At 48.6% G+C, this 22,033-nt stretch overlaps 2 protein-coding genes across 2 annotated transcripts in view; both read right to left on the bottom strand.

Moving 5' to 3' along the window:
• Window positions 1–2,968: 2,968 nt before the first annotated feature.
• CAPN5 (calpain 5) overlaps window positions 2,969–22,033 on the bottom strand; it is a 51,518-nt gene continuing 32,453 nt past the window's right edge. Inside the window, exons 4-13 of the mRNA XM_079320577.1 lie at window positions 16,308–16,516; window positions 15,713–15,905; window positions 14,756–14,949; window positions 14,083–14,160; window positions 13,313–13,508; window positions 12,111–12,233; window positions 11,269–11,465; window positions 9,276–9,397; window positions 6,535–6,671; window positions 2,969–6,229 (exon numbers count right to left, since the gene is read on the bottom strand). Of these exons, the coding sequence (XP_079176703.1) occupies window positions 6,047–6,229; window positions 6,535–6,671; window positions 9,276–9,397; window positions 11,269–11,465; window positions 12,111–12,233; window positions 13,313–13,508; window positions 14,083–14,160; window positions 14,756–14,949; window positions 15,713–15,905; window positions 16,308–16,516 (1,632 nt within the window). The 3' untranslated portion in view covers window positions 2,969–6,046. The remainder of the gene's footprint in view (window positions 6,230–6,534; window positions 6,672–9,275; window positions 9,398–11,268; window positions 11,466–12,110; window positions 12,234–13,312; window positions 13,509–14,082; window positions 14,161–14,755; window positions 14,950–15,712; window positions 15,906–16,307; window positions 16,517–22,033) is intronic.
• Window positions 19,639–21,750, bottom strand: OMP (olfactory marker protein). The gene has a single exon (XM_079320588.1). It carries the CDS (start codon window positions 21,741–21,743, stop codon window positions 21,264–21,266), a length of 480 nt encoding a protein of 159 aa, XP_079176714.1. The 5' UTR covers window positions 21,744–21,750; the 3' UTR covers window positions 19,639–21,263.

Below are 22,033 nucleotides of genomic sequence, written 5' to 3'. Positions count from 1 at the left end.
GATGAATCCCTAGGAAGAAGTGCCCTGTGCAGAGGTCTCTGGGCTGTGCAAGGGTTGGTACTGAGGTCCTGTGGGGTGAGGCCAGGAGCTGACAGGCATCCTTGTTTGAATGTACCAGCCTTGTGTACTTGTGAATGTGAAAAATGGGGCAGGAAAACACTTGAGGACCAGGAAACTCAGAGCTGAGGTTTTGCCTAGAAGCTTAACTCTGACCTGGTGACTCCCTTCCCAAATCTGGGCTAGTGTCTTTTTTCCTTCCTGCTGAAAGGTGGGGCTGGATTTAATTGTGCTACAAAACATCACTATAGTTTCCTACTTGGGTATAAAGCTTGTCATTTTATTTAGTGAAAGGTGCAAAATGCACCTTTTTATTTGCAGTGTTATCATAAAAGTTGTTACGAAGATCCACTTTGGAATGAGGGGGCTGGGAATCCTCCTGAGGGTCTGATTGAATGCAGTTTTTTGGTGATGCTGCTGAAGTAATGAGCAATAAAAGGGAGCCTCCTTGCTTTGAAGCTAACCAGGACCTCTGCTTAAAATGTACAAGTCACAGCACAGTCACCTGGTCCCTTCCCCAGCCCTTAGAAATCCCTGCTGATGCCCAGCCCTCAGCCATGAACAGACTCTAAAAGCTGGCTCTAAAGCTGACTTTAATCTCAGGACAGATGATTTGTGACCACCTGGGGCCATGCCCAGCACCACTCAAACCCTCCTGACTGTGTCAGTGTAGTTGGTGTGGATGGGAGGGCAGGTTCTGGCAGTGTCTGGGCTTTGCTCTGGACTGCATCCAATGTGTTTGGAATGGCTTGGGCAGCCTTGCCTTGTGCCCAACAGGAGCCATGCATGTGTGGAATGGCAGCAAGGGAGGCTCTGCCAGGAACTCAGGGCTGGACATGCCTCCTGACTGCACCACTGGGCTTGGAGGTGGGATCTGCAGAGTGCAAGAGCCTTCAGACACCTGCACAGAACAGACTCCAGTGGCCAATCCCTGGGCATCAACCTGGGCTATTGGCAAGGATGCAGCAGCATCTGAACAGTTCTGACGGACAGACAATGAACCCAACCCATTGCTGAAGGTCCTTCTACCTCTGCAGCCCTTCCTGCTGGAAATCCCTCATCTTTTTGATCTCATATGGTAGGGAATGTATACAGGCTTAAGGTGGGAAGATCATGGCTATAGGGGATCCAGGTACAAGGAGAAATACTTCAGCACCAACTTTCAGCCATAGGATGGATGTCTGCTCCTCTGTGGAGATGCTCTTTCAGGTCAAGGACAGACCCTGAACTGCCAATTTATCATAGAATCATAGAACCAAAGAATCATACAATCACAGAATGACTTGGGTTGAAAGGGACCTTAAAGATAATGTAGTTCCAGCCCCCTGCCATGGGCAGGGACACCTTCCACCAGACCAGGTTGCTCACAGCCCCATCAAACTTGGCCTTGAACACTGCTAGGGATGGGATATCACATGCACAGCTTCTCTGGGCAACTGTGCCAGTGCCTCACCAGGCTCACAGTAAAGAATTTCTTCCAGATATCTCATCTAACCTCACCCTCTCTCACTTTAAAGCCCTTCCCCACTTGTTCTGTCAAAACATGCCCTTTAAAAAGACCCTTTTAAAAAATCCCCTATGAAAACAAATATGACACTATATGAAACTAATGTTGTGAGCAGAAATCCCTGACAAACCATGCTGGAGGGATGAGGAGATGCTGCAGGACCCTTGGTGAGCTGGGGCTGGATTGTGCCTGGAGCTGTGCACTATTCTATTACTTGCTGCTGGTTTCCAAACATGCACAGTCTCTGCACATCTCCCCAGTGATGTGCTGAGGTCCCACACCAATTCCAGCACCTCTCTCTCCATGCTGGTGTACACACCAGCAGACACAGGCAGGGCTGCAAAGTAACCTATACTTTAAAGCCCACTGCCCCAGTATTAACAAAATTGAGGTGTGGATGTTGGAAAAGCACAACCCCCATGCCTACTTGATATACTGTGGCTTATTCAGGCTTGCATAGACCTTTTTTTCAGAATGTGCACAAAGCCAGACTTGGTAAAGCCTGGTCTACACCAGATCTCCTGTGCTATGTCCAGCATCACAACCCCACAGGGGCCCAGCCAGGACATCCTCCAGGACAGCATCAGGACCTTTGGGGAACTGAGGTGTTTGTAAGGCTTTTCCCCCCAAGAAAGGTCCTTGCAAGCTGTTTCAGTGGTGGAGGAAGAGGAGGAGGATCCTCATTCTCTATTATTAGGTGACACATCTTGTCCCAGAGGATGATCTCAGAATCTGAAGAGTCTGGGAAGATACCTCCACCCCACAATGAAAGGGCTTTCTCCAGATGTCTGCTCCAGGATCTTGGGGGTGGGGCTGCAGAAGCACACAGCTCCTTCATGCTGCAAAGCCTTTGAGCACAGGCAGCTGGTGGAGGCAAGCTGAGATGGAAGCAAGATCCCAGTGCCAAAACTTTGGGTCTGTGAGTTACAGCAGCAAGTCAGGAGATTCCAGTGGGCAGGGCAAGGCTTTCCAAATACTCCCCATGCGCACTGTGCAGGCTTGTTTTCTGAGGGAAAGCTATCCAAAATCCATTTCCTCCTCCTACTTTGTCCATAAACTCTCCCCACCTCCTTTTATTTTTTCAGCCATCTACAGAGCTCTTTACCAAGTCAGGTGAGGCTAAAAAACCAAATTTTCTGTGCTTTGGGGAGTCTGGGGCATAGGATGAAGAAGTTTACAGTCAGAGGTTACCCATCCCCATAGTGGATTTTCTCAGCACATGTGAGTGCAACCTTGTGTGACAGACTCATACAGATCACCTTGCCTCAGTCTCAAAGTCTACAGGGAAAATAACTTGAATGGAGTTTGGTGAATGGAGCAAATTCAAAAGGCTCTGCAGAGCCACCTTGTGCCCATCAAAAGCATTCTGGAAGAACACAGCAGTTCAAAAGAAAGGAGTCTGAATAAAATATACACAATTTATTTATTTATAGGAGGTTTACAGCTGTACAATGTTGCCTTCCTGTTTGGACCACTCTCTGATCTTGTGCAGCACGACACATCAGTGCCTTTGGCAATGCAGACAAGTCACAGCCTGTTTTAACAGGCAGATGTCAAAAAGAAATGGATTCCACGGAGTGTAATGCCAGGCTGCTTGCAACCATTGAAATGATTAACAAAAGAAATGTGAAATAAATCAAACATGTCCTACCCCACTCATGAGGGACTGAAAAGTGCTTTTCAGACCTGCCCTCCTCTTAAAAAAAAAAAAAAAACAAAAAAAACCGAAAAACACCCCTGAATATTTCTGTTTACTTAATTCAAAGAGAAAAGGCATCAACAATAGGAATGGCATTTCAATAATTCCCCTCCCTCATCTGCTCTATAAATAAGAGAAAAAGAAGAGTAAGAAAGGTAATTTTTATTCTTCCATTGGAAATGTAGGGAAGGAAGGCTTCTCCTCCAACTTTCCCAAAACTTTCTTTTTTCCTTTAAAAAAAAAGCACAAATATTACTGATATTAAGACAATTTGGTCCTGATACAGAGTGTTTTTTGTTTTTTTTAAAGAAGCTATTAAAAAGCTGCCTTTCCTCTCTTTATGGCTTGATTCTCAGTAGGGAGGAAGGAGGCTGCCCATGGGCACCAGGGCACCACAACTCCTTGGTGAGCTTTGGCACTGCTCCTTGGTGTTCACTGTGCCATTTGGCACATGGTAGGGCACTCCTGGACCTCCTGTGCTGAAGCTTATCCATAGCCTGATTCCCAAGAAAGCAAGGCTAATGCAGACAGGCTGGACACCTCCATCTGCTGATGATGGTGCAAAACTCCTGCTGTGTTCCTGTGATGCCAAACAGCTCATCCTCCTGCCAGGTGAGGTATCTTTGGGCATTCCCTCTCACACATGAGACATATGAACATAAGCCTGTGAGATCTCCTAAGACCCAAATCATACCTTCTAACCCCACAATCCTGCTTCCATTTGTTTTCAGTGATGAGTGTCACAAACAAAACTAAGATAAAATCAAAATGTGTCTGATTTGGTCTTCCTGAATTCAAGGATTTGCTTTGACCTTGGGATCAAAAAGTTGCTTTACCTAACCAGGAGCATTTAAGTCAATTCTGAAAGACACTGAACCAAACTTGGTCCCAGTGATGGCACCTGGAGTTGGAGGGTGCTCAGTGCAAGCCAGGAGTAATTGAGATCTGAAAGAGCATCATGGGACCACTGCTTGCCTTTAAGTCCTGAAAAACAAGACCTAAGAACACAAGCAAATTTGGTAAAAGAGCCAACTCATTACTGCAGGAGTGTGAAGAGGAGAAAAGCAGCCTGCAAAAATCAATGCAGTTGCACTCTGCTTCTGGTTCCACCAAGAACTGAGCTATGAGGTACTTTGGGGAACGCTTTATCATGTTTAAGACTTAGCAGACCTTTAGGGACTTTATAAAAAACCCAAACAGACTTTCAGGACAAACATAAGTTTTAGTAGGACAAGCAGAAACCCTTTGCTATAGCGAAAGAAGGCTTTCCTGTTCACTTTTGTTGCAGAAATAGGACTCTGCCCAGGTCAAAATTTACCAAGACTGAAAGATGTTATCATATGTATTCATTTCCACTTGCATGCAGGTGACTGCAAAATATTTGCTTAGAAAATCTGACAGAAATATCCCTTAACTTGCACCACTTTAAAGGCACAGGAATAAAAAACCTGAACAACAGGGAAAAAAAATGGTTTGAAACTTGCCCTAGTCAGATGCTGCAAGGCCAGACAACAGGTTTTTGTTTGGTTTATCTGGGATGGTTTATAAAAAGCCAGATTCTGCCACCCAGTGGAATAAGGAAGATTAACCCAGTTTCATGGAAATCAGACTGTAGCTCTAGACACATCCCCAAGGATGGATTTGGGTTGTGCTTGTGAGACTGGCTCTAGGGCTGTCAATTCATCCTCCATGACAGGAGACTAGAAATTAAAAGTGAGAGATGGACACTGGTATGAATTAAACATTCCCAGCATTTTCAGGCTGCACTGGGAGCATTGCTCCTCTAGTTCAAGCTAAAATTCCACTATTTTAAAAAATAATTTGGGAAGGTGAGGCACTGAAAAATTATGCACTGTAGGCAGCAGTACAGATGGAACCCATGGAGCAAAGCTCCCCATCCCTTGAACTTGACACTTTGGCCTTCAGAGGAATGAATCTTCTCTTACCTAAACACTGAACTGCCCCTTCAGACAACTCATCCCACTGCTGGGGTGAGCTCTAGGGATGGGGACAGCATGGAGACACAGTGACAGCAGGCAGGCACCACGGGAGCTGGGTCCAGACTGATTCAGAAACTTGACCCCAGAGAACAGCAACCCCACCACAGCTGTTGACAAAATCTTTCTATACTTCAGAGCTGCATGGGCTTGAACAAGACTTGGGTGGAGACAGCTTGTCCCCAGAATGATGGAGCCTTTGGTCTTGCTGTCCCTGTGGATTTGGGCTGCCTTGCAGCTGCAGTGCACAAACCCATACCCAAAAACATCCAACATGCCCCAATCTGTTTTTCCCCTCCTCTTTGCTGTGGTGCCTCCACGGATAAGCGATTACATGGCAATTTCAAGGGAGACAGCTCCATGCACACTACTCTTAGCCCAAGCAGACACACTGATGATGCACTGAAGCAGCTGGTGGCACCGCGGTGGCCACGTGTGTGCGTGGTGGCACGTGTGTGTGCCAGCCTGTGTAAACAAACAGCCCCAGGGCATCGTGCTCTGGCTGTCAGGACACACAGCGTGCTCACAGCAGTCCCACAGCGCACGTGGCAGCCAGGGGGGCTGCAGAGGACGCCAGCAGGAGGATCGTTGCGGTTCCCCCAAAAAAAGGCACCATTTTTTAACATTGAAAACACAAGATTGGTTCCTTGGAGTGGAATGCATGCATGGTTCAGATACACTTTGCAGATGGTAGGTAGGCTCTTTGTGTCTCTCTATATATGTATATATGTATGTGTGCATGTTTATATTCGCATAGGTGGCACCAGAAGAGTCATCCTCGAGCACTCAGACATTAGTGAGGATGTTACTGCTGAGCAGCATCACAGCAATGGTTCCAGGGAGATCGTTTGACCTCCTGTTCCCCTTGTCCTGGAGGTGCAGTGTGTGCACTGACTGCCGGTCGCTGGGGTCCCCCGTGAGCACCACCTGGCCCAGGAACTCGTCACTTATCAAGTTGTGGTTCCAGATCTGTGGGAACAAAACAGGGGTGAGGGCAGCTCCTTCAGGGATGCAGCCAGCCTTCATGAACTAGCGTGCAGGGGTCACTGGGGACACGCCCAGCATGGGGAGGTGGTGAGGTGTGGGGTGTCACTCTGGTACGAGAAGGGTGAGGGACATGCCTGTACCAGATGTCACCGTGGTGGTGAGAGGCTGAGCTGCTTTAATGGTGCTCAGCCTGAGGAACAGATCTGCTGTGCACAGTGTGAGGAGAGAGCAGGGGCTCCAAGCAAGAGAGGGTCTCCATCCCTCAGCCCCTGCCTGCTGCCAGGTACCTGGACAATGATGGGCTGTCCTGGCTTCTTGCGGTAGAAGAGCCCTTTCACATCGAACTCTGGCGACACCGTGTTCTTCTTCACCGGAGAGCGAACCTTCTGTCCTTCACACTTGATGATCACATAAGGGTCAGCTCCTGGGGAGAGAAATGGGGATTTTTAATTTGCTGTAGCTTCTGTAATTCCTAGGAGTCCTTTTCCAGGGGTCTCATGCAGTACTTTGCCTCCATATCCCACCAGAGGATACAAACCAAAGGGTTTGTCACACCCATGGAGCTCAGCTGTTTGGCTCAGGTTTAATTCTATTGGGTGACATTGTTTCTGGGCTGCAGGTGCTGCTGGGGAAGGGTCTGGATGCAGCACAAATCTGATAAGGAGCAGGCTGAAGGAGCTGGGGGGCTCAGCCTGGAAAAAAAGAGGCTTGAGAGGACTTTATCAATTTCTACAACTCCCTGAATGGAGGATGTAATGAGGTAGAGGTTGGTGTCTTCTCCCAGGAAACAAGTGACAGGATGATAAGAAAGGGCCTCAAATTGCACCTCAAATTGAGGGAGGGGAGGTTTAGACTGGATATTAGGAAAAACTAACTCATGAGAAAGGGTTATCAAGCACTGGAACAGGGTGCCCAGTGCAGTGGTACAATCACCATCCCTGAAGGAAATTAAAAGATGTGTAGATGTGGCACTTGGGAACATGATTTAGCGGTGGACTTGGCAGTGCTGAGTTAAGGGATGGACTTGATGATCTTAGAAGGCTTTTCCAGCTGAAACAATTATATGGTTCTATGAAAGGGTTGCCTCTCTTATCTCCATATTCTACAGGAACACTCCTTCATCACCTCAAACCCTTCTGACCATTGCAGTAAATGTTCCATGGAGGACATTGTCCTTCTCACCCCACCTTTCAGCATTTGCTCTCCTAGAGACAGGCAGAAATAAGACCATGGAAAAGAGAAAAAGGCTCACACAAGAAAATACCAGATGGAGGATAAAGTTACCAAGTTCACATACTACCAGCCCACAGCTGGAGGGGACCTGAGCTTCCAGGAGAAAGAGAGAGTCCCTCATTAGTGAATACTTCCATCTTGCCAAACAAGTGCTTGTTTTGGGAATTTCAGTAGAGAAAGAGCTATTGCTATGGAAATTTAGCTGCCAGAATGCATTTTCTTACCATGAACTTTAGTGGCTCTGATGGAAATACAGACCAGATGGATGAGTTTTCTTGTCCAAAGGAAATGTGGAAATGAGGAAGAACAAACAAGCCCCTTCTGAGGGTCAGAGATTTTGATTGCCAGACCACCTCTTTGTTAGCTTTCTGTATGCAAGGACCTGGCTCCCCTGGTGAGACACAGCTGCTGGATTTCACAGCTGTTTTTCCAAATTACCTTGTCTTTTGGGATGTCCCATTAAATCCTCAGATTCCATCAGCCAGAGCCAAATTCCTATCTGTAAATCACTATTTCCATAGTAGCGTATAAGGCCTGACCTGGGATGCATGAGAGATGCCACTGCACTGGAAAACACCAAACACACTGTTGGTGGTGGGAGCTGAACAGCTGGAAAAGAGCTGGAAGAAAGCAATTCTTCCCAAGAGGTTTTTGTGGAAAAAATGTTTTATGACTCCAGAATCCACATGTCTTCGTGTCTGAAGGAAAGCAAAACCTCCTTGTTTCTGTGAACAGTTCAGAGGTCTTTGGCTACAGATTTGCCTGCACTGCTACAGGTGCACTGACCTGCTGTGAATAACACAAGGAAAAAACAGCTGCCTAGGGTTAAATTCCCCCCAAACACCAGATAGGGTATAAGGACTCCCTCCCTGTGTGGCATGTGATAAATAAACACAATGACTCCTCCTTGCTTAGAAAAGATCCTGATTGTTACTTTCAGGGATACAGTGATAGGCAGCCCTGATAATAATTACTGAGTGAAAAAAAAGTATAATTTTACTTGGGCTTTATTTTGATTTTTTAATTTTTCAGTTTTTATATTTTAAGTTCAGCTTAAAAGTGTTTGGCTAAATCTTGCCATAGTTACCACATATCCTTGATTCAGAAAATGGGTGTCAAAGGCTAGGGTCTGTTCTGTTCCCATGGTGGAAAGATAGTTGCTTCTCTAATCACAACCTCTAGACCTTTCTTCCCAACTTTAGCAACCTCCTAGTACAACCCATCACTACCACTGAGTTTCTTGGTCCAGAGGCAGACAGAACATGGGGCTCTTGCCCTGAGCCTCTGTGTGGCTGCAGGACACCAGGTCCTGCTGTTGTCTTCCATGCAGGAAAAGTGATGGATGTCAGAATTGATCTAGACCCACACCATCCCAAAGTGAGCTAAATTTGGCATACCCTCTGCTGATAAGACATTTATCCAGCCTGCAGTGATGAATACCACAATCAGGCTCTTTCTCTGTCCTTCTTACTAAAAAGCCTTTAAATACAATTCCTGACTTTCACAGCTGCTCACACCTGGGAGGAAAGTTTGGGTTGTTACAGGGCCTCTGCTAGGGCTTTGGGGAAGCCAAATAACAGCCTCTCAAATAACAGCCTAAATATAACAGCTCCCAGATCATGTCCACTGGAAGAACTGAGTTTAGTTTTCCATAGACTTTCTCCTCCTCTGGTGCCTGAATCAAGCATGTTCATTGAAAAAAAAATCTGAGGATATAAATTCCAGCAATGTCCAACTCCATAAGCCACCTCCCAACTCTTCCAGGACCAGACAACAGGCAGGGAAAGATCAGTACCTCCTTGGGAGTCCTGATTCTTGAGCCCAGCTGCAGCAAGGACATGGATCTGGGATACTACTTGTGGGTAGCCACACATCCCACTCCAGCAGGTGTGTGGTGGCTCATCCAGTGTCAGCTCCCTGCAAGGAAAAACACGTGGCCTTTGAGAGGTGCCCAATCTTATCCCAAAGGGTTTGCTCCTGGAATGATGAAGGACTGTACAGGCCATTCATTTAAGAGCTGGACTCAGTGATCTTTGGATGATCCTTGTGGTTCCCTTCCACCTCAGAATAATCTGTGATTTTGTGACTATGCATTATCCACTGTCAGGCTCTGCTCCCCACCCCAATCTCCTCAGCCTGAGTTTGGGATGCTCTCCCACATGCTTAGAAGCAGAGTGGGAGCCTCTCTGCATGTCTGTGGAGAGACCTGTAAAGATGTGCTGTCTCTTGGCTACCCTTAACAGAAAGCCAAAGAGCAGCTGCAGGCAAGGCTATGACCATTTGTGTTGGGTTGATGTGGCCAGAAATGTGTATTCTATCACCATCTGTTGAAGCTGGGTGGGGCAGTGAGCCTTATTTCTGTGCCACATATTATCTCCTAATGGGTCATCTTTAAGATACGATGGGGAATCACCTTTATCTTTTCCACAACCCATCCTCCCTCCAGGAAGATATCATCTGCTGTGGCCCATTGAGTCCCACTGTATGACTGATAAAATTATATCATCCCATTGGGAGATTGTTGGGGGTTGAGTGTTTTTTCTATTACTGTGTCAATTGAAGTAATTTCTCCCATTATCATGCCAATGGAGCTGGCCGGGCTACACCCAGGATCTCTGATGACTCCAGACAAAAGGTGTCAATTGCAGCGGCTCCCGGAGGGGCCTCTGAGGCTTCCGGGAGGGCACTCGGGTTTCCAGCGAGCTGGGAGCAGGACGCCCGGGATCTCCAGCCCCACGCGTTCGGAGCACAGGAGAGCCAGACCCTCTGTGATCACCTGCCCTGCATCTGCCCCGTTCCAGCCTCCTGCCTCTGCGGACACAGCTGATCCCCCGGACACACATGGTGAGCGAGGAGCCACCGCTCCAGCCCGTTCCCACCGAGACCAGCGTGGCTGCTGCCGCCCCTCCCCCCTCCTGCCTCTGTTCCCGCCTGCCCTTCGGCAGCTCCGGGCTGGGACTAAGCACAGAGACAGCGTGCTTGCATCTAAAGGGACTGACACCGAGTTATCTTTTCTGTTCTGTTAGCAATTTTAATAACTGCTGTTGTTTTCTGCTTGTATGGTTAGATATATTAGTAAAAGAGCTGTTATTCCCACCCCCTTATCTCTGCCTCAGAGTCCTTGATTCAAACAATTATAATACTTGGGGGGAGTGGAACCAAAGTCTCTGTTTCAAAGGGAAACTTCTGACCTTACTGGCAGACACCTGTCCTTTCAAACCAGGAGAGAGATGCTCCAGTCAGGGGGAGGAGCCAAGCCTTTCCTACCTAGATAAAACCTGAGATTTTGAACACCAAGATACCTTCTTTCCACTGGATTCCAGAGGAAAAGCTGGACCTTCCCACATCATCCCTAGACCTGCAGAGGAAAACTGCACCCTTCTACAAGAACACTGCTTCAACTGAACCACATCTGCCACTGCCGGAGGACTGTAGCCACCACTTAATGGGACTGCTACCAACACCCTGACTGACAGGGTGTCAGGCTGTATTCTGACTCTGTCAGGGTTGGGATTGTTCTTTGTAATACTGCATTTCTATTTTAACTTTTCTAGTAAAGAACTGTTATTCCTAATTCCCATGTCTTTGCCTGAGAGCCCTTCAATTTCAAAATGATAATAATTTGGAGTAAGAGGGGTTTACATTCTCCATTTCAAAGAGAAGCTTCTGCCTTTACTGGCAGACACCTGTCCTTCAAACCAGAACACCATTCAGGAAAAGCACAAATGAAAAGCACAGGGCTGTCTCCAAAGAGCCAGTCCCTGCCCATCCCTGCTGGCGCTCCTTACCGGCAGTCTGAAGGCACATCTGTGAAAATCCTGAGGAGGAACTCGCCCTCGTGGCCGGGGTCAAAGGTGGTGGGGATGATGACGTAGCGTCCTTCCTTCAGGTCTGTCCTCAGGAAGACGCTGCGGGAGTTGATGTAGATGGAGCTGGCCACCTTCTGCTGCAGGGTGTGCATCCGGTAGTTCCTGTTCAGCTCCACCTGGGCAGAGACCACAGGGAATGGTCAGTGGCTGACAAGGTGCTGCTACCCACCATGGGGGGGAAAGACTGCAAGGACTGAGTCTACAGTGCCAGGAGACCTGGAGTTAAGAGAACCAGCAAAACTCCATCTGTGCTGGCTGGAAAACAAGTGTGGATGTGGCTTTCCCAGCTCTCTTGACTCAGGGACTCATCTCTTGCATCCCAGCTTAACACTGTGGACCCAGAAAACAAGGTATAAGGATTAGTCTAACAGATTGCAACATCTGGAGAGAAAAGACTAATCATTAATTTTAGCAAGAACTGTACAGAATCATACAATGGTTCTGGTTGGAAGGGACCTTCAAGATCATCTGGTTTCAATTTCCTGTCATGGGCAGGGACACCTCCCACAAGAACAGGTTACTCAAAGCCACATGCAGCCTGGCCTTGAACATCTCCAGCTTTCCTGGGCAACCTGTTGACCATGCTGTCTCCTTTGGTATCCCTCTTCCTCTCTAGAGAAGGACAGGCTGTGCTGATGGCACCCCAGAAGCACCCAGATAATGCTTAAATGAACAGTATGGTCATGCAGGACTGATGTACCACTCCACAACCAACAAATTTACAGTGGCATTCAGGTCAACATGCAGGAGCCCCAGCCTACCTTATGGATATCAAAGCCTATGGCCAAGTTCTCTCCTTTGCCCTCTTTGCGACTGGTCCTTTTAGGTTTCTGCTGGATGGAAATCAGCACTTCATCCTCTGCCTTCTTCACATCAAACACATACTAGAAGAAAAGAGAGGAAGGTAAGGGAGATATTTATTAATGCAGGATCCCTGGGCATGGGTAGGGGTAGATTTAACATTAGCTTAACCCAATCCACCTCCATGCAGGGACAGCTGGCTTCAAAAGGTTAATAGAGCAAGAAGCTGGAAACAACTCTCCCACATCCTTAATAACAACTCCTGCAACAGATCAGACCATCCTTCAACTGCTAGTTAGATGAAGGACTCAAAAGGACCTAGTGATTGTGAGAATCCCAGTTCAGAGCAGGACAAGACACCCGTAGAATAATTTATGCTGAAAAAGACCTCTAAGATCATCCAGTCCAACCCTTAGCCCAGCACTGTCAAGTCCACTGCTAAACCATGTCCCCAGGTGCCACATCCACATGCCTTTTTAATGCTTCCAGAAATGGTGATTGTACCACTGCTGTGGGTAGCCTCTCCTAATGTCTTCACCCTTCCAGTAAAGAATTTTTCCCTAATATTCAATCTAAACCTCCCCTGGGCACAACTTGAGGCTGTTTTCTCTTATCCCACCACTTGTTACCTGGGAGATGAGACCAACTCCCAGCTTATGATCTCCTTTCAGGTAGTTGTAGAGAGCCATAAGGTCCCCTTGAGCCTCCTTTTCTCCAGAAAATTTTATTCCAGGAGGTGAGCTTCAGGCTAGATGGAAATGGCTCTATGGGCTACATCTGTCCTGGTAAATTTAACAGCGTCTAAATTTGGGCACAAAAGCTGGAATTTGGTCATTCAGATGTCCAGATTGTTGGAAATGACTCCTGGCCCTGTTTGACTGGAACCAGCCAACACTGCTACCCTGTGACACAGTTTGTTTTTCCCTTGTGCCAAGATAAGCACAAGGGAAAGCTCTACACTAAGCACTTGGATGCAGTTTCCTTGATAAGAGGGATAATGTTAATAGAGTTGGCCTCGATGCTGGTCATGCTGTGCCAGAGAATTGCCACAAGCACAAATAATCTACTGGAGGTCTGGTAGCCATTTCAGCCTTCTAGGTCCCCACAGGTGAGTTAAGCACTTGGAAGCACACTCCAGAAGGCCCTCTGCCCCATTACTCACCTGGGGGTTCTGCAGGAAAGTGTCCTTGTGGTTGATGCAGCCCCCAGAACGGTTTTTCAAGGGGTCACTGCTCCTGGTCCATGCCCCATGCAGCACTGCCTCCTCCCAGGTCTTGTGGATGCTCAGGTAGGAGGTGTTGATCAGACGGCACTTGATGATGTCCGTGAAGTACTTGCAGAAATCTTCAAAGGTCATCCTGATACAGGAAAGGGCACAACTGGGTTATGCTGCTTCATTCCCTGGAAAGGTACACTGCAGGGATTTTCTGGATCACCTGTTAGAGAGTGTGGCTTGTCTCTGATGGCTGATGAATAACAAAAGTTGCTCATCAAGTATCTCCAGGAGAGATGGAGATGCCTTTCTCTATGCCTGCAGTAAGTATTTCTTCAGTTTAAACAACAGATCTCTGTGTTTTGGAGTGGGAGAAGCAGCACAGTGGCCCTTTTCCCACATAAGGGTGCACACTATACTCTAACATTCCTGGTGAGGATGTGAAGTTCAGCACATTTATGACAGGTTCTCAGTACCCTGGTGAAATGGTCTGGTGAAATGGTCAGGCCCCCGAGTGATGCAGAGCACCTGCAATTCCAGGGTGATGGCCATCAAAAGCTAACACCCATGGGCTTAAGGAGGGAACTCCACTAGAGATCCTATGGCTTGGAAACCTGTTTTCTCTGGATAGCTGTATGTATGGAAAAGATGTACGTGCTCCATGGGGTGGGAGGATGCTGTGGGCATGGCTTGTGGTGACAAACCCAGGAGGGACTCACCAGAACTCTCCATCATCTTCCACTGTCATTCCCATCTTCTCTCTCTCACTTTTACTCACTTTCTGCCACTCCTCAGAGCTGTGGGAAGAGAACAGGATCATTGCTCAGAGGTAAGGGACACACAAGTATTCAAGGCACACAAGGACTGTATAAAGCCAGTCCTCATGCCACTCTGGTTAGGTCATCTGTGAAACACAGATGAAGTGCAGCACAGCTTGGAACTTCAACTTCCTTCCTGACCAGTGGAGTTGAGCCTGGCAAGGTTTTATTTGGCCAGTACAATCACAGCTCTAACCATAAAAGTAACAAAATTGACTCTGGCCAAATCACAGCAGTCGGTGGTGCAGAGGCTGATTCTGTTGAGTGCTCATTCTGCTGGAATAAGACTGGGAGCCCAATGGTGACCTCTGAACATCCTTCACTGGTATGAACAAACACAGAACCACAGAATCACTGAACAGTTCTGGTTGGCAATGACCTTAAATGTCATCTCATTCTAACCCCCCTGCTATGAGTAGGGGAACCTTGCACTAGATCGGGTTGCTCAAAGCCCCACCCAGCTTTGCCTTGAACCCTTCCAGGGATGGGGCATCCGCAGATTCCCTGAGGAACTGTGCCAGTCACCAGGCTCCGAGGGCGGAATCTCCCAGAGCCAGCAGTGCTCCCCACTCACGTGTCGCTCCAGGGGCCGTTCCACTCCCGCTCGCCCCAGGGGTTGCGCATGCGGATCATGTCCAGCCGCTCGGCCTTGAAGAAGGACAGCAGGCCGTGGCCCAGCCGCACCTTGCGCACGTCTGTCACGGCGTAGGCATGGCCCTTCACCAGCCCGCAGGCCAGCCGGGCCTCCATGTCAGCTGCCGACGTGGCCTGCAGGGACACGCCGTGTCACACCAGGCGCACTAACCCCCACCACCGCTGAGGGGCTGGGAGGAGAGCAACCCACAGCTCCCTGCAGGTTTCATAAAGCCAAAAGGAAGAGCATCAGCAGTCAGGGAGAGCCAGCTGGCGTGTATCACATGCCATTTCATGTGCTGCATCCCTCCTTTTCTTCATTTGCCTCACGAGGTCTCTGAGCACCCATACTGGCAACCGATAATGGTTATACTGGGAGGTCTGGCAACCTGCATTTGTAAAGAAGCCCAGATGCAGGCACCAAAACGCTTTTCTCTGGAGTGGATCCCCTCCTAGCAGTTAAAAGGTGCTGGGATAAATCTGGGCTCTTGGACATAGCAAGAGGACTGACATTCAGGATTCACTCCTGTGTTGGTTCCACGTGCTTGGGCGGAGGGTTGGCCTCCCCTCAGGGAAAGCTCCACGTGGTCCGGGAATAGAGGGGGCTGTCCCATCTCCGGGAGCTTCCCCTGTGAGCTGCTGGAACCAATCAGAGAGCTGATTTGGTGATGGACAGCTTGGGAAACCAATGAAAAGTTATTTCGCTTTCACAAATCACAGTGGATCAAGTGCTGGGGGGGTCTTTTGGCTTCCAGCCTCCGGAGGAGTGGGAGTCCCGGCCGGGGCCCTGGCCCAGCTCTGGCTCGGTCTGGGGTTTAAGTTTATGACTGTGTGAGACAACTGCATCCTAAAACACCTATTCCTGTGGGACTGTGACCATCCTGGCAACGCTGCTCACCTTGATGGAGCAGCTGATGAGGCCTCCCCTGTTGTGCACCTTCAGCACGCGCTCAAAGAGGAGGTTTCGCTTGGCTTCATCAGCAATGTAGTCCCCTTCAGTCAGGTCAATGGGTTCAGAGACCCCGCCAGTGAAATCCACCAGGGCATCAGCTGTGTTGCCTCCATCCAGGGCCTCGTAACAGCCTGACAACCTGAAAGAGCGTGACAGGGATGGCACAACACTGGCCTGGCATTTTAAAGGGGTGGGGATGATTCTTGGGGCACCCTCAAGAATGAATGGAGATCTGCAGCTGAACTTCAAGTGGGAAAGGACAGCAAACTAGGACCCACATTCCTTGCTGCACTCTTGCTGTCATAGGACCAAAGCAAAAGGAACTTGAAATCTCTAGAGTAGGTGTTACTTAAAGAAACATTGAAGGCTTTGAGGGCAAATAAGGGCTAGAGAAGGTTTTTTTCCCTTAGTGTTTGTCTGTTTGAGTCATGTACCACTCTGCAGGAAATATGTATACACTGCAAACGAGCTGGTGAATGAACAGAGAGGAGAAGCAGAGTGCCCAAGTCCCACTTTATCCTACAACTGCTGGGGTACCTACTTGGCATAAGCCTTCTCCACCAAGGCACACCAGAACTCGTTCTTGGAGTTGGAGTGGCAGTAGATGAGCTGGTTGTGGAGTGTGGGCAGGCGGTCATCGATCACCACATCCAGCCACTGACCGAAACGCCAGAACTGGAAGTGGAAGATCCCCACGTAGCTCTCGGGTTTCTCAGGGTTCCACTCCTGCTCCTTCCAGTCTGGGATGACCTGCAAAAGAAGAGGTACATATACCCAAATTATTCCTTTATTTCCTGGGACTGACTCTCATCCTGGAACTAATGCAGATGATATCAAAGACTAGGAAGGATATGAGGAGGGTGGACTTGCTTACAGTCTGCTGGGGCCAGATTTTGGAGCTGGTTCTGCCAATGCAGACTAGATTAACATGTACTGCAATAGCTTAGACTTCACTGTCCTTTGGAAGCTGGAGTTAGAGACTTTGTCCTCTTTACTATAACCCTACCCTGGACATCTGCTGCCATCTACTTCTGTAGACAGGCTATTGGAGCAGATAAGTTTTTTGTCTAACCAGGGATGGTTATTTTTTGGGGCTTTTTTTAGTGTCAGTAGGGTACCACTAACAAAGGACACTTTTGATTCTCCCAGTTGATTCTGGTGTGACTTGACTGGCCCAAGAGAAGTGTGGCATTCACCTACCTGGTGCCAACAAACAGGCAGCAGATACTCTGCGTGAACCTACTCTGTTAAGTAAAAGCAGGATCCCCATTCCCTCGAGGTGTCCATTCTTCCCTGTCAAGAACTACCACGCTCGCCCAGGCACAGGGAGGTGATTTGATGAAAGACAGAAAAGAAAACAAACCCTAGAGCAGCTGAGGGGTCTGAGCAGGCACAGGTTTGATGTCACTGCCAGCAGGACAGGTACAAGCAAAGGGTAAGTACCAAAGTCCTCAGCCTGTCAAGGCTGCAGGCACCACCAGCTCTGCTTTTGATGGAAAATTCATCCAACAGGACAGAAATGAGCACAGCCAGGCACAGGTGCTACATGTAGGGGCATTTGCATCTTGTTTAGAACTAGGACACAGAGGCACAGCAAGGAACTACTCCCACTGCAGTTCAGGTTTTGCTGAAGGTGGAGGCAATGAGGTTTTACTGCATGGCCAGGGCAGGCTGTGAGACCACATGTAGTTACTGTAGTTGATGGCTGACAAGTACTGACTTACCCAGCAGTAGAAATGTGATTGACTGTCCACACCTCTGCTACTGCACTCACCTGCTCCCAAAGGATCATGAGCTCAGTGACAAAAAACCCTAAGGTGCCCATGCAAGCATGCATTGTGTTCCAATACACCAAATAATCACTTTCCTGTGGACAGCGCAGCATGTTGGGGTGGGATAGGAGGGGACACAACTACATTGCATGGAAAGACCCTCTTCAGGAAGTCACAGGACATGGTGAAACCACCTTTACTGTGCTTTGGACCTTTATCCAGCTGACAGAGCTACATTTTCTTTGGTTTCGTTTGTTTTGGTTTTTTTTTTTGTTTGTTTTTGTGTTTGTTTTTTTTTTTTTTTGTTTTTTTTTTTTTTTTGTGGGGTTTTTTTTTTTTGTTTTGTTTTTGCTTGTTTTGTTTTTTGGTTTGGTTTGGTTTTTTGGTTTGTTTTTTTTTATCTGCTGTCACAAAGAAGAGAGAGTAAGAGTCTCCTGACTCCTTAGCTACCAGCAATGATCCAGCCCAGGGCTCTTATAGCTCCTACTCTGAAATATTAATGATGCTATCAGCCCTGCAAGCTCACAGGCACTTGAGTTGTCTGGATCAATAGAAGCAGAGCAGACAAAGCTATGAAAAAAGAGCCACATTTGGAGGGTTTGGTGCTTTATAGCAGTGCTAACAACTATGTCCCAGAGTCCTCTCTGGAGACTACCAGGAAAGGTCAGCCAGTGCCCATTGATTCCCTCCTGACTGGAGCTCATCCTAATGAATTGTCATAGAGGACCATTGTGATAATCAACTCGCTATTAATGTGGGCTTAGAAGTGATCCCAGCATTGATGAGAGGCAGCTTGTCAGCCAGAGCTGGTAGTGACAGCCTCCAGCTGGCTGGGTCTGAGCTCCTGCTATCACTGGTGGCAGGACACACAGGTGCCCACCATCCTCCTCCATTTCTTCACCTGGGGACAGCTCTGGGAGCACCCTCCACCACTGAAGGCAGCAAAAATGGTCAGCTTTCATCCAGAGCAGGGTCCAGCAGCAAGGACTGGTCTGACTGACCCACAAGGAAATGAGAGGGAAATTATCTCCACAGGTGTTCCCTGCTGGAGAGTATGCCATGGACCACCCATGCCAGGATCCCAACAAGTCCTGGACTCAGCATGACACTGGGGCAGTGGAAACCATATTCTTCTCCTTCACCCAACTGTGCTGCTTTTTCCTTAGGGGCTCATAAAATCCGGAACTGCAACACCATTTAGTGTGACAAATTTACTGTGAAAGGATTCAGGGACAGGTAAATTGGGAGCTCAGAAATGACAGGTTTGTCTCCCTAAGCTGATTTAGGGCTTTTTTCAATTTTCTTAAAAGTGGCTAATTAAGAGAAAAGGCACCTGTGACCCTGGAAAAATGTCCCTGATTAGGAGAAATTGGTACATGCCAAGTTCTCCAAGCCCTCTGCTGGGAACTTGCCAGTTCAGGAAAAGGAGAGAGGGCACCCAGCTGCACCAATCTGCTGAACTCTGGCACAAACAGGGATGAAACTCCCCTGGGAGATGGGACAGGGTGGTGTATCTGAAAGTCTTCATGGGATGCTGAAACTGTGTAGCGATAGTTTCAGTGACTAGTAAAAAGAGGATTGTCTTCCCGCAGCAGAGAGAGATCACACTGGTCCCCTCACCTCCCTCCCCAGCTCTGAAGGAAACAAGGATCCACCTGAGAATCATTTCTCCTTCAATGCCCACCTTCTACCCACTCTTGACCACGAAAAACCTGTTCAAATACTCCATGAAGCCTTTTACACCACCAGAGAAGAAACTAAATTTTCATCTTACATTTTACGGGAAGTTAGAAGGGGCTCAAGAACACCAATATTGAGTTGAAATTTGGTGCTTTATTGCATGCAGGATTAGGGCAGCTTCCAAAGGCAGCATGAAGAAGACACAAACAGCCCCAGTCCTCAAGGGGAATCCATTGTCTAGGCTTTTATTTGCTGTAGTACACCAATACCCAGTGAGAAATCTGCAGCAAGAACTCTACCCTAGCAACGTAGCAGTGGCATATTGTGAGACTCAGCATGCAAAAACCCCTTTGGATGTTGCCAGTGGCTCCTGTTACTTGGTCTAAAGCAGTTTGTAGTCAGGAACTCTGCTCTGGGATGCATCCACTTTTCTCTCTTCTCTGAGTCCAGCATTTTTTGGAGTCTAAACAAAGAGATCAACTTCTCTGGCAATGACCATGGCATGGCTGAAGGATTTGGTGGTTTCTGGGCTTTGGTTCTGGGCAAGACTCAGAGCTCCCATCATCTCTCCAGCCAGTAGCTGATCTTCTGCTTTCCTTCTCCTCTCTGCCTGGCATAACTTGTGTATATCATTTTGTACACTGTTGTTGGGCTGGGGAAGGCATAGGGCTCTGGAGATTTTGGAGAAGAGGTCAGACTCTTTTTGGGGCTGGCCTGCATAAGTCCACAGGTACAAAGTCACCTTGGCCTGGCTTTCCCATCACTGCTCTCTCCTTACTCATCTTGGGACGATGTCAAGCCACACCTTGAGGAGTACTCACACACATTTGAGTGCAATCTGAGCACAGGACCAACTGTAATAATACTCAGCTCTTTCAAGGGACTTTTCTACCTGTGTGTCTCAAGAAGCTTCATTGAAATACTCTCCACTTTTTGGTGGAGGAAAAGGAAACATCCAAACTTGGTAGTTGCAGTCATGGGGCAAACTGGGCACAAAACATTCTCCTGTTCCAGTACTTAAAAATATACCCTCCCCTCCACTCCATGGTCACCCAGACACCCTTCCCTGTGTTTTAGAGGGCAGGAGACACTGCTTTTCAGGGACAGAATCAGCAGATTCCTGCTCTGTGCCTTGCAAAGTGCTGTGCAGCCTCATGGCTCTCTATAGACACTTCAGAGTAAATATTTTCATGGGTGCTTTAAGGACAGAACAGAGCACAAATTAACTGTGCTGCAGAGGACTCATTGCTGGCCTAGGCTGATCTGAGCTGCTGGCTCTGCCCACACACACACACACCTGCTCCAGCCCATCTTGGACCAACAAATTCCACCCTTTCCCCAGCAAGAAATGGTGGCTGTGGTCAGAAAGGGCTGGTCCAACCTCCCCAATAGTCCAGTGGGTTTACAGTCTGCAGAATACAGCGAGTCCAAATGTATGTACTTCAGCTTCACAGCAAGGTGGATTCTCCATGGGACTGGTCTTCAGAGACTCCAAGCAGCCACAGCAGCAGCACAAGTCACCAGAGCCTGCAAGCACTCAGCACCTTGCCAGGAGAGGAGCTCCATCACAAACAAGCCCTCCCTTTTGAATGGCTAGGATGGGAACTAGACAGCAGGGCTCTCTCCAGGGGTCCCTGCTGTTTTCTGGTATGGCAATCAGTTATTTTTCCAGGAGGTTTTGGTGTGCAGCTGCCACAGTGAGAGGACTTAGGGCAGCCTCGTATTTCCAAGCCAGTAAGACCCTGTGTGAATCCCTGATGAATTCACAAGCATGCAGTCTTATACTCCAGGCAAATGCAGCAGCAAGCTCATGGTCCCCTTCTCCCCAACATTAGAGAGAGGGCAGCACATTTGGGGAATATTTCACAGGGCTGAGAGGGGCTCCAGAAGCACTGAGCTGTTCTATGCTTTACCACAGTGCTGTCTCTCATTCAAAAGAAAAAAAGAAAAAAAAAAAAAAAGAAAAAAACCCAGATGTAAAAATGGAACAAAGAACTGAACTGAAAGAAGCACAGCTGGGGCAAGAAAAGCTGAGCAAGAGGGGATCAGACTCTAAAAACAATGGATCCTTTCAGCTGAGCTGGTTCGAGGCCGCCAGTGAAAGTGAGGAGAAAATACATCACCTTGCGGATGCGGGCTAACTCTGCTATCCTCTCCCCAAACTCCTGGGCGTCTGCCTCATTGCACTCCACCTCCTCGGCCCCCAGCCTCCTCCAGAAGATGCCCACGGGCTCCAGCAGCTGCCGGTGCATCAGGTGGGTGAGGTCGGGGGTCCAGTGCTGGGAGGTGCCGGTCACCGTCACCTTGCCGGGCGCGCCCAGGCGCAGGTGCCAGCGCAGGAAGCGCAGCCGGTGCTGCTGGATGAACTCCAGCCTGTAGATGTGCTCGTTGGGCTGCAGCAGCTTCTCGCCGTCCTGGGGCCGCCCGTTCCTCTGCTGCAGGCTCTGCAGGCGCAGCCGCATGCGCCGCGTCAGCTGCTCGTCGCAGCTGAAGGGCAGCTCCAGCAGCCCTGCCTCGGCTGCCATCCCCCCGGCCGCTCCTCTGCACGGTGGGCTCTCAGACACAGCAGGGCAGTCACACAGGGCCCTGGAGCTGTGTCCCTTCTCCACAGGCCCAGCAGTGCTAGGCAACCCGGGCCAGTGACGCAGGACACCTCTGGGGCTTCCCCTGAGCGCCCTCCCGGCTCATTTGCACATTCAGAACTGTCGGTGCTGCTGTGCACCATAATCTATAGGGAAGGCTTGTCTGATGTCAGCCTCCCTGGCAACCTCCCTGACAACCATGGCTCATCATCCCAAAACAAAGCCAGGGATGC

Source organism: Erithacus rubecula (assembly GCF_903797595.1).
Source record: "Erithacus rubecula genome assembly, chromosome: 1".
Lineage (NCBI taxonomy): Eukaryota > Metazoa > Chordata > Aves > Passeriformes > Muscicapidae > Erithacus > Erithacus rubecula.
This window is presented reverse-complemented; position numbering and strand designations above follow the sequence as displayed.

Coding starts and splice junctions, on each gene's coding strand:
- OMP (XM_079320588.1), bottom strand. CDS start 21,743: ATGGCAGCCGAGGCAGGGCTGCTGGAGCTGCCCTTCAGCTGCGACGAG.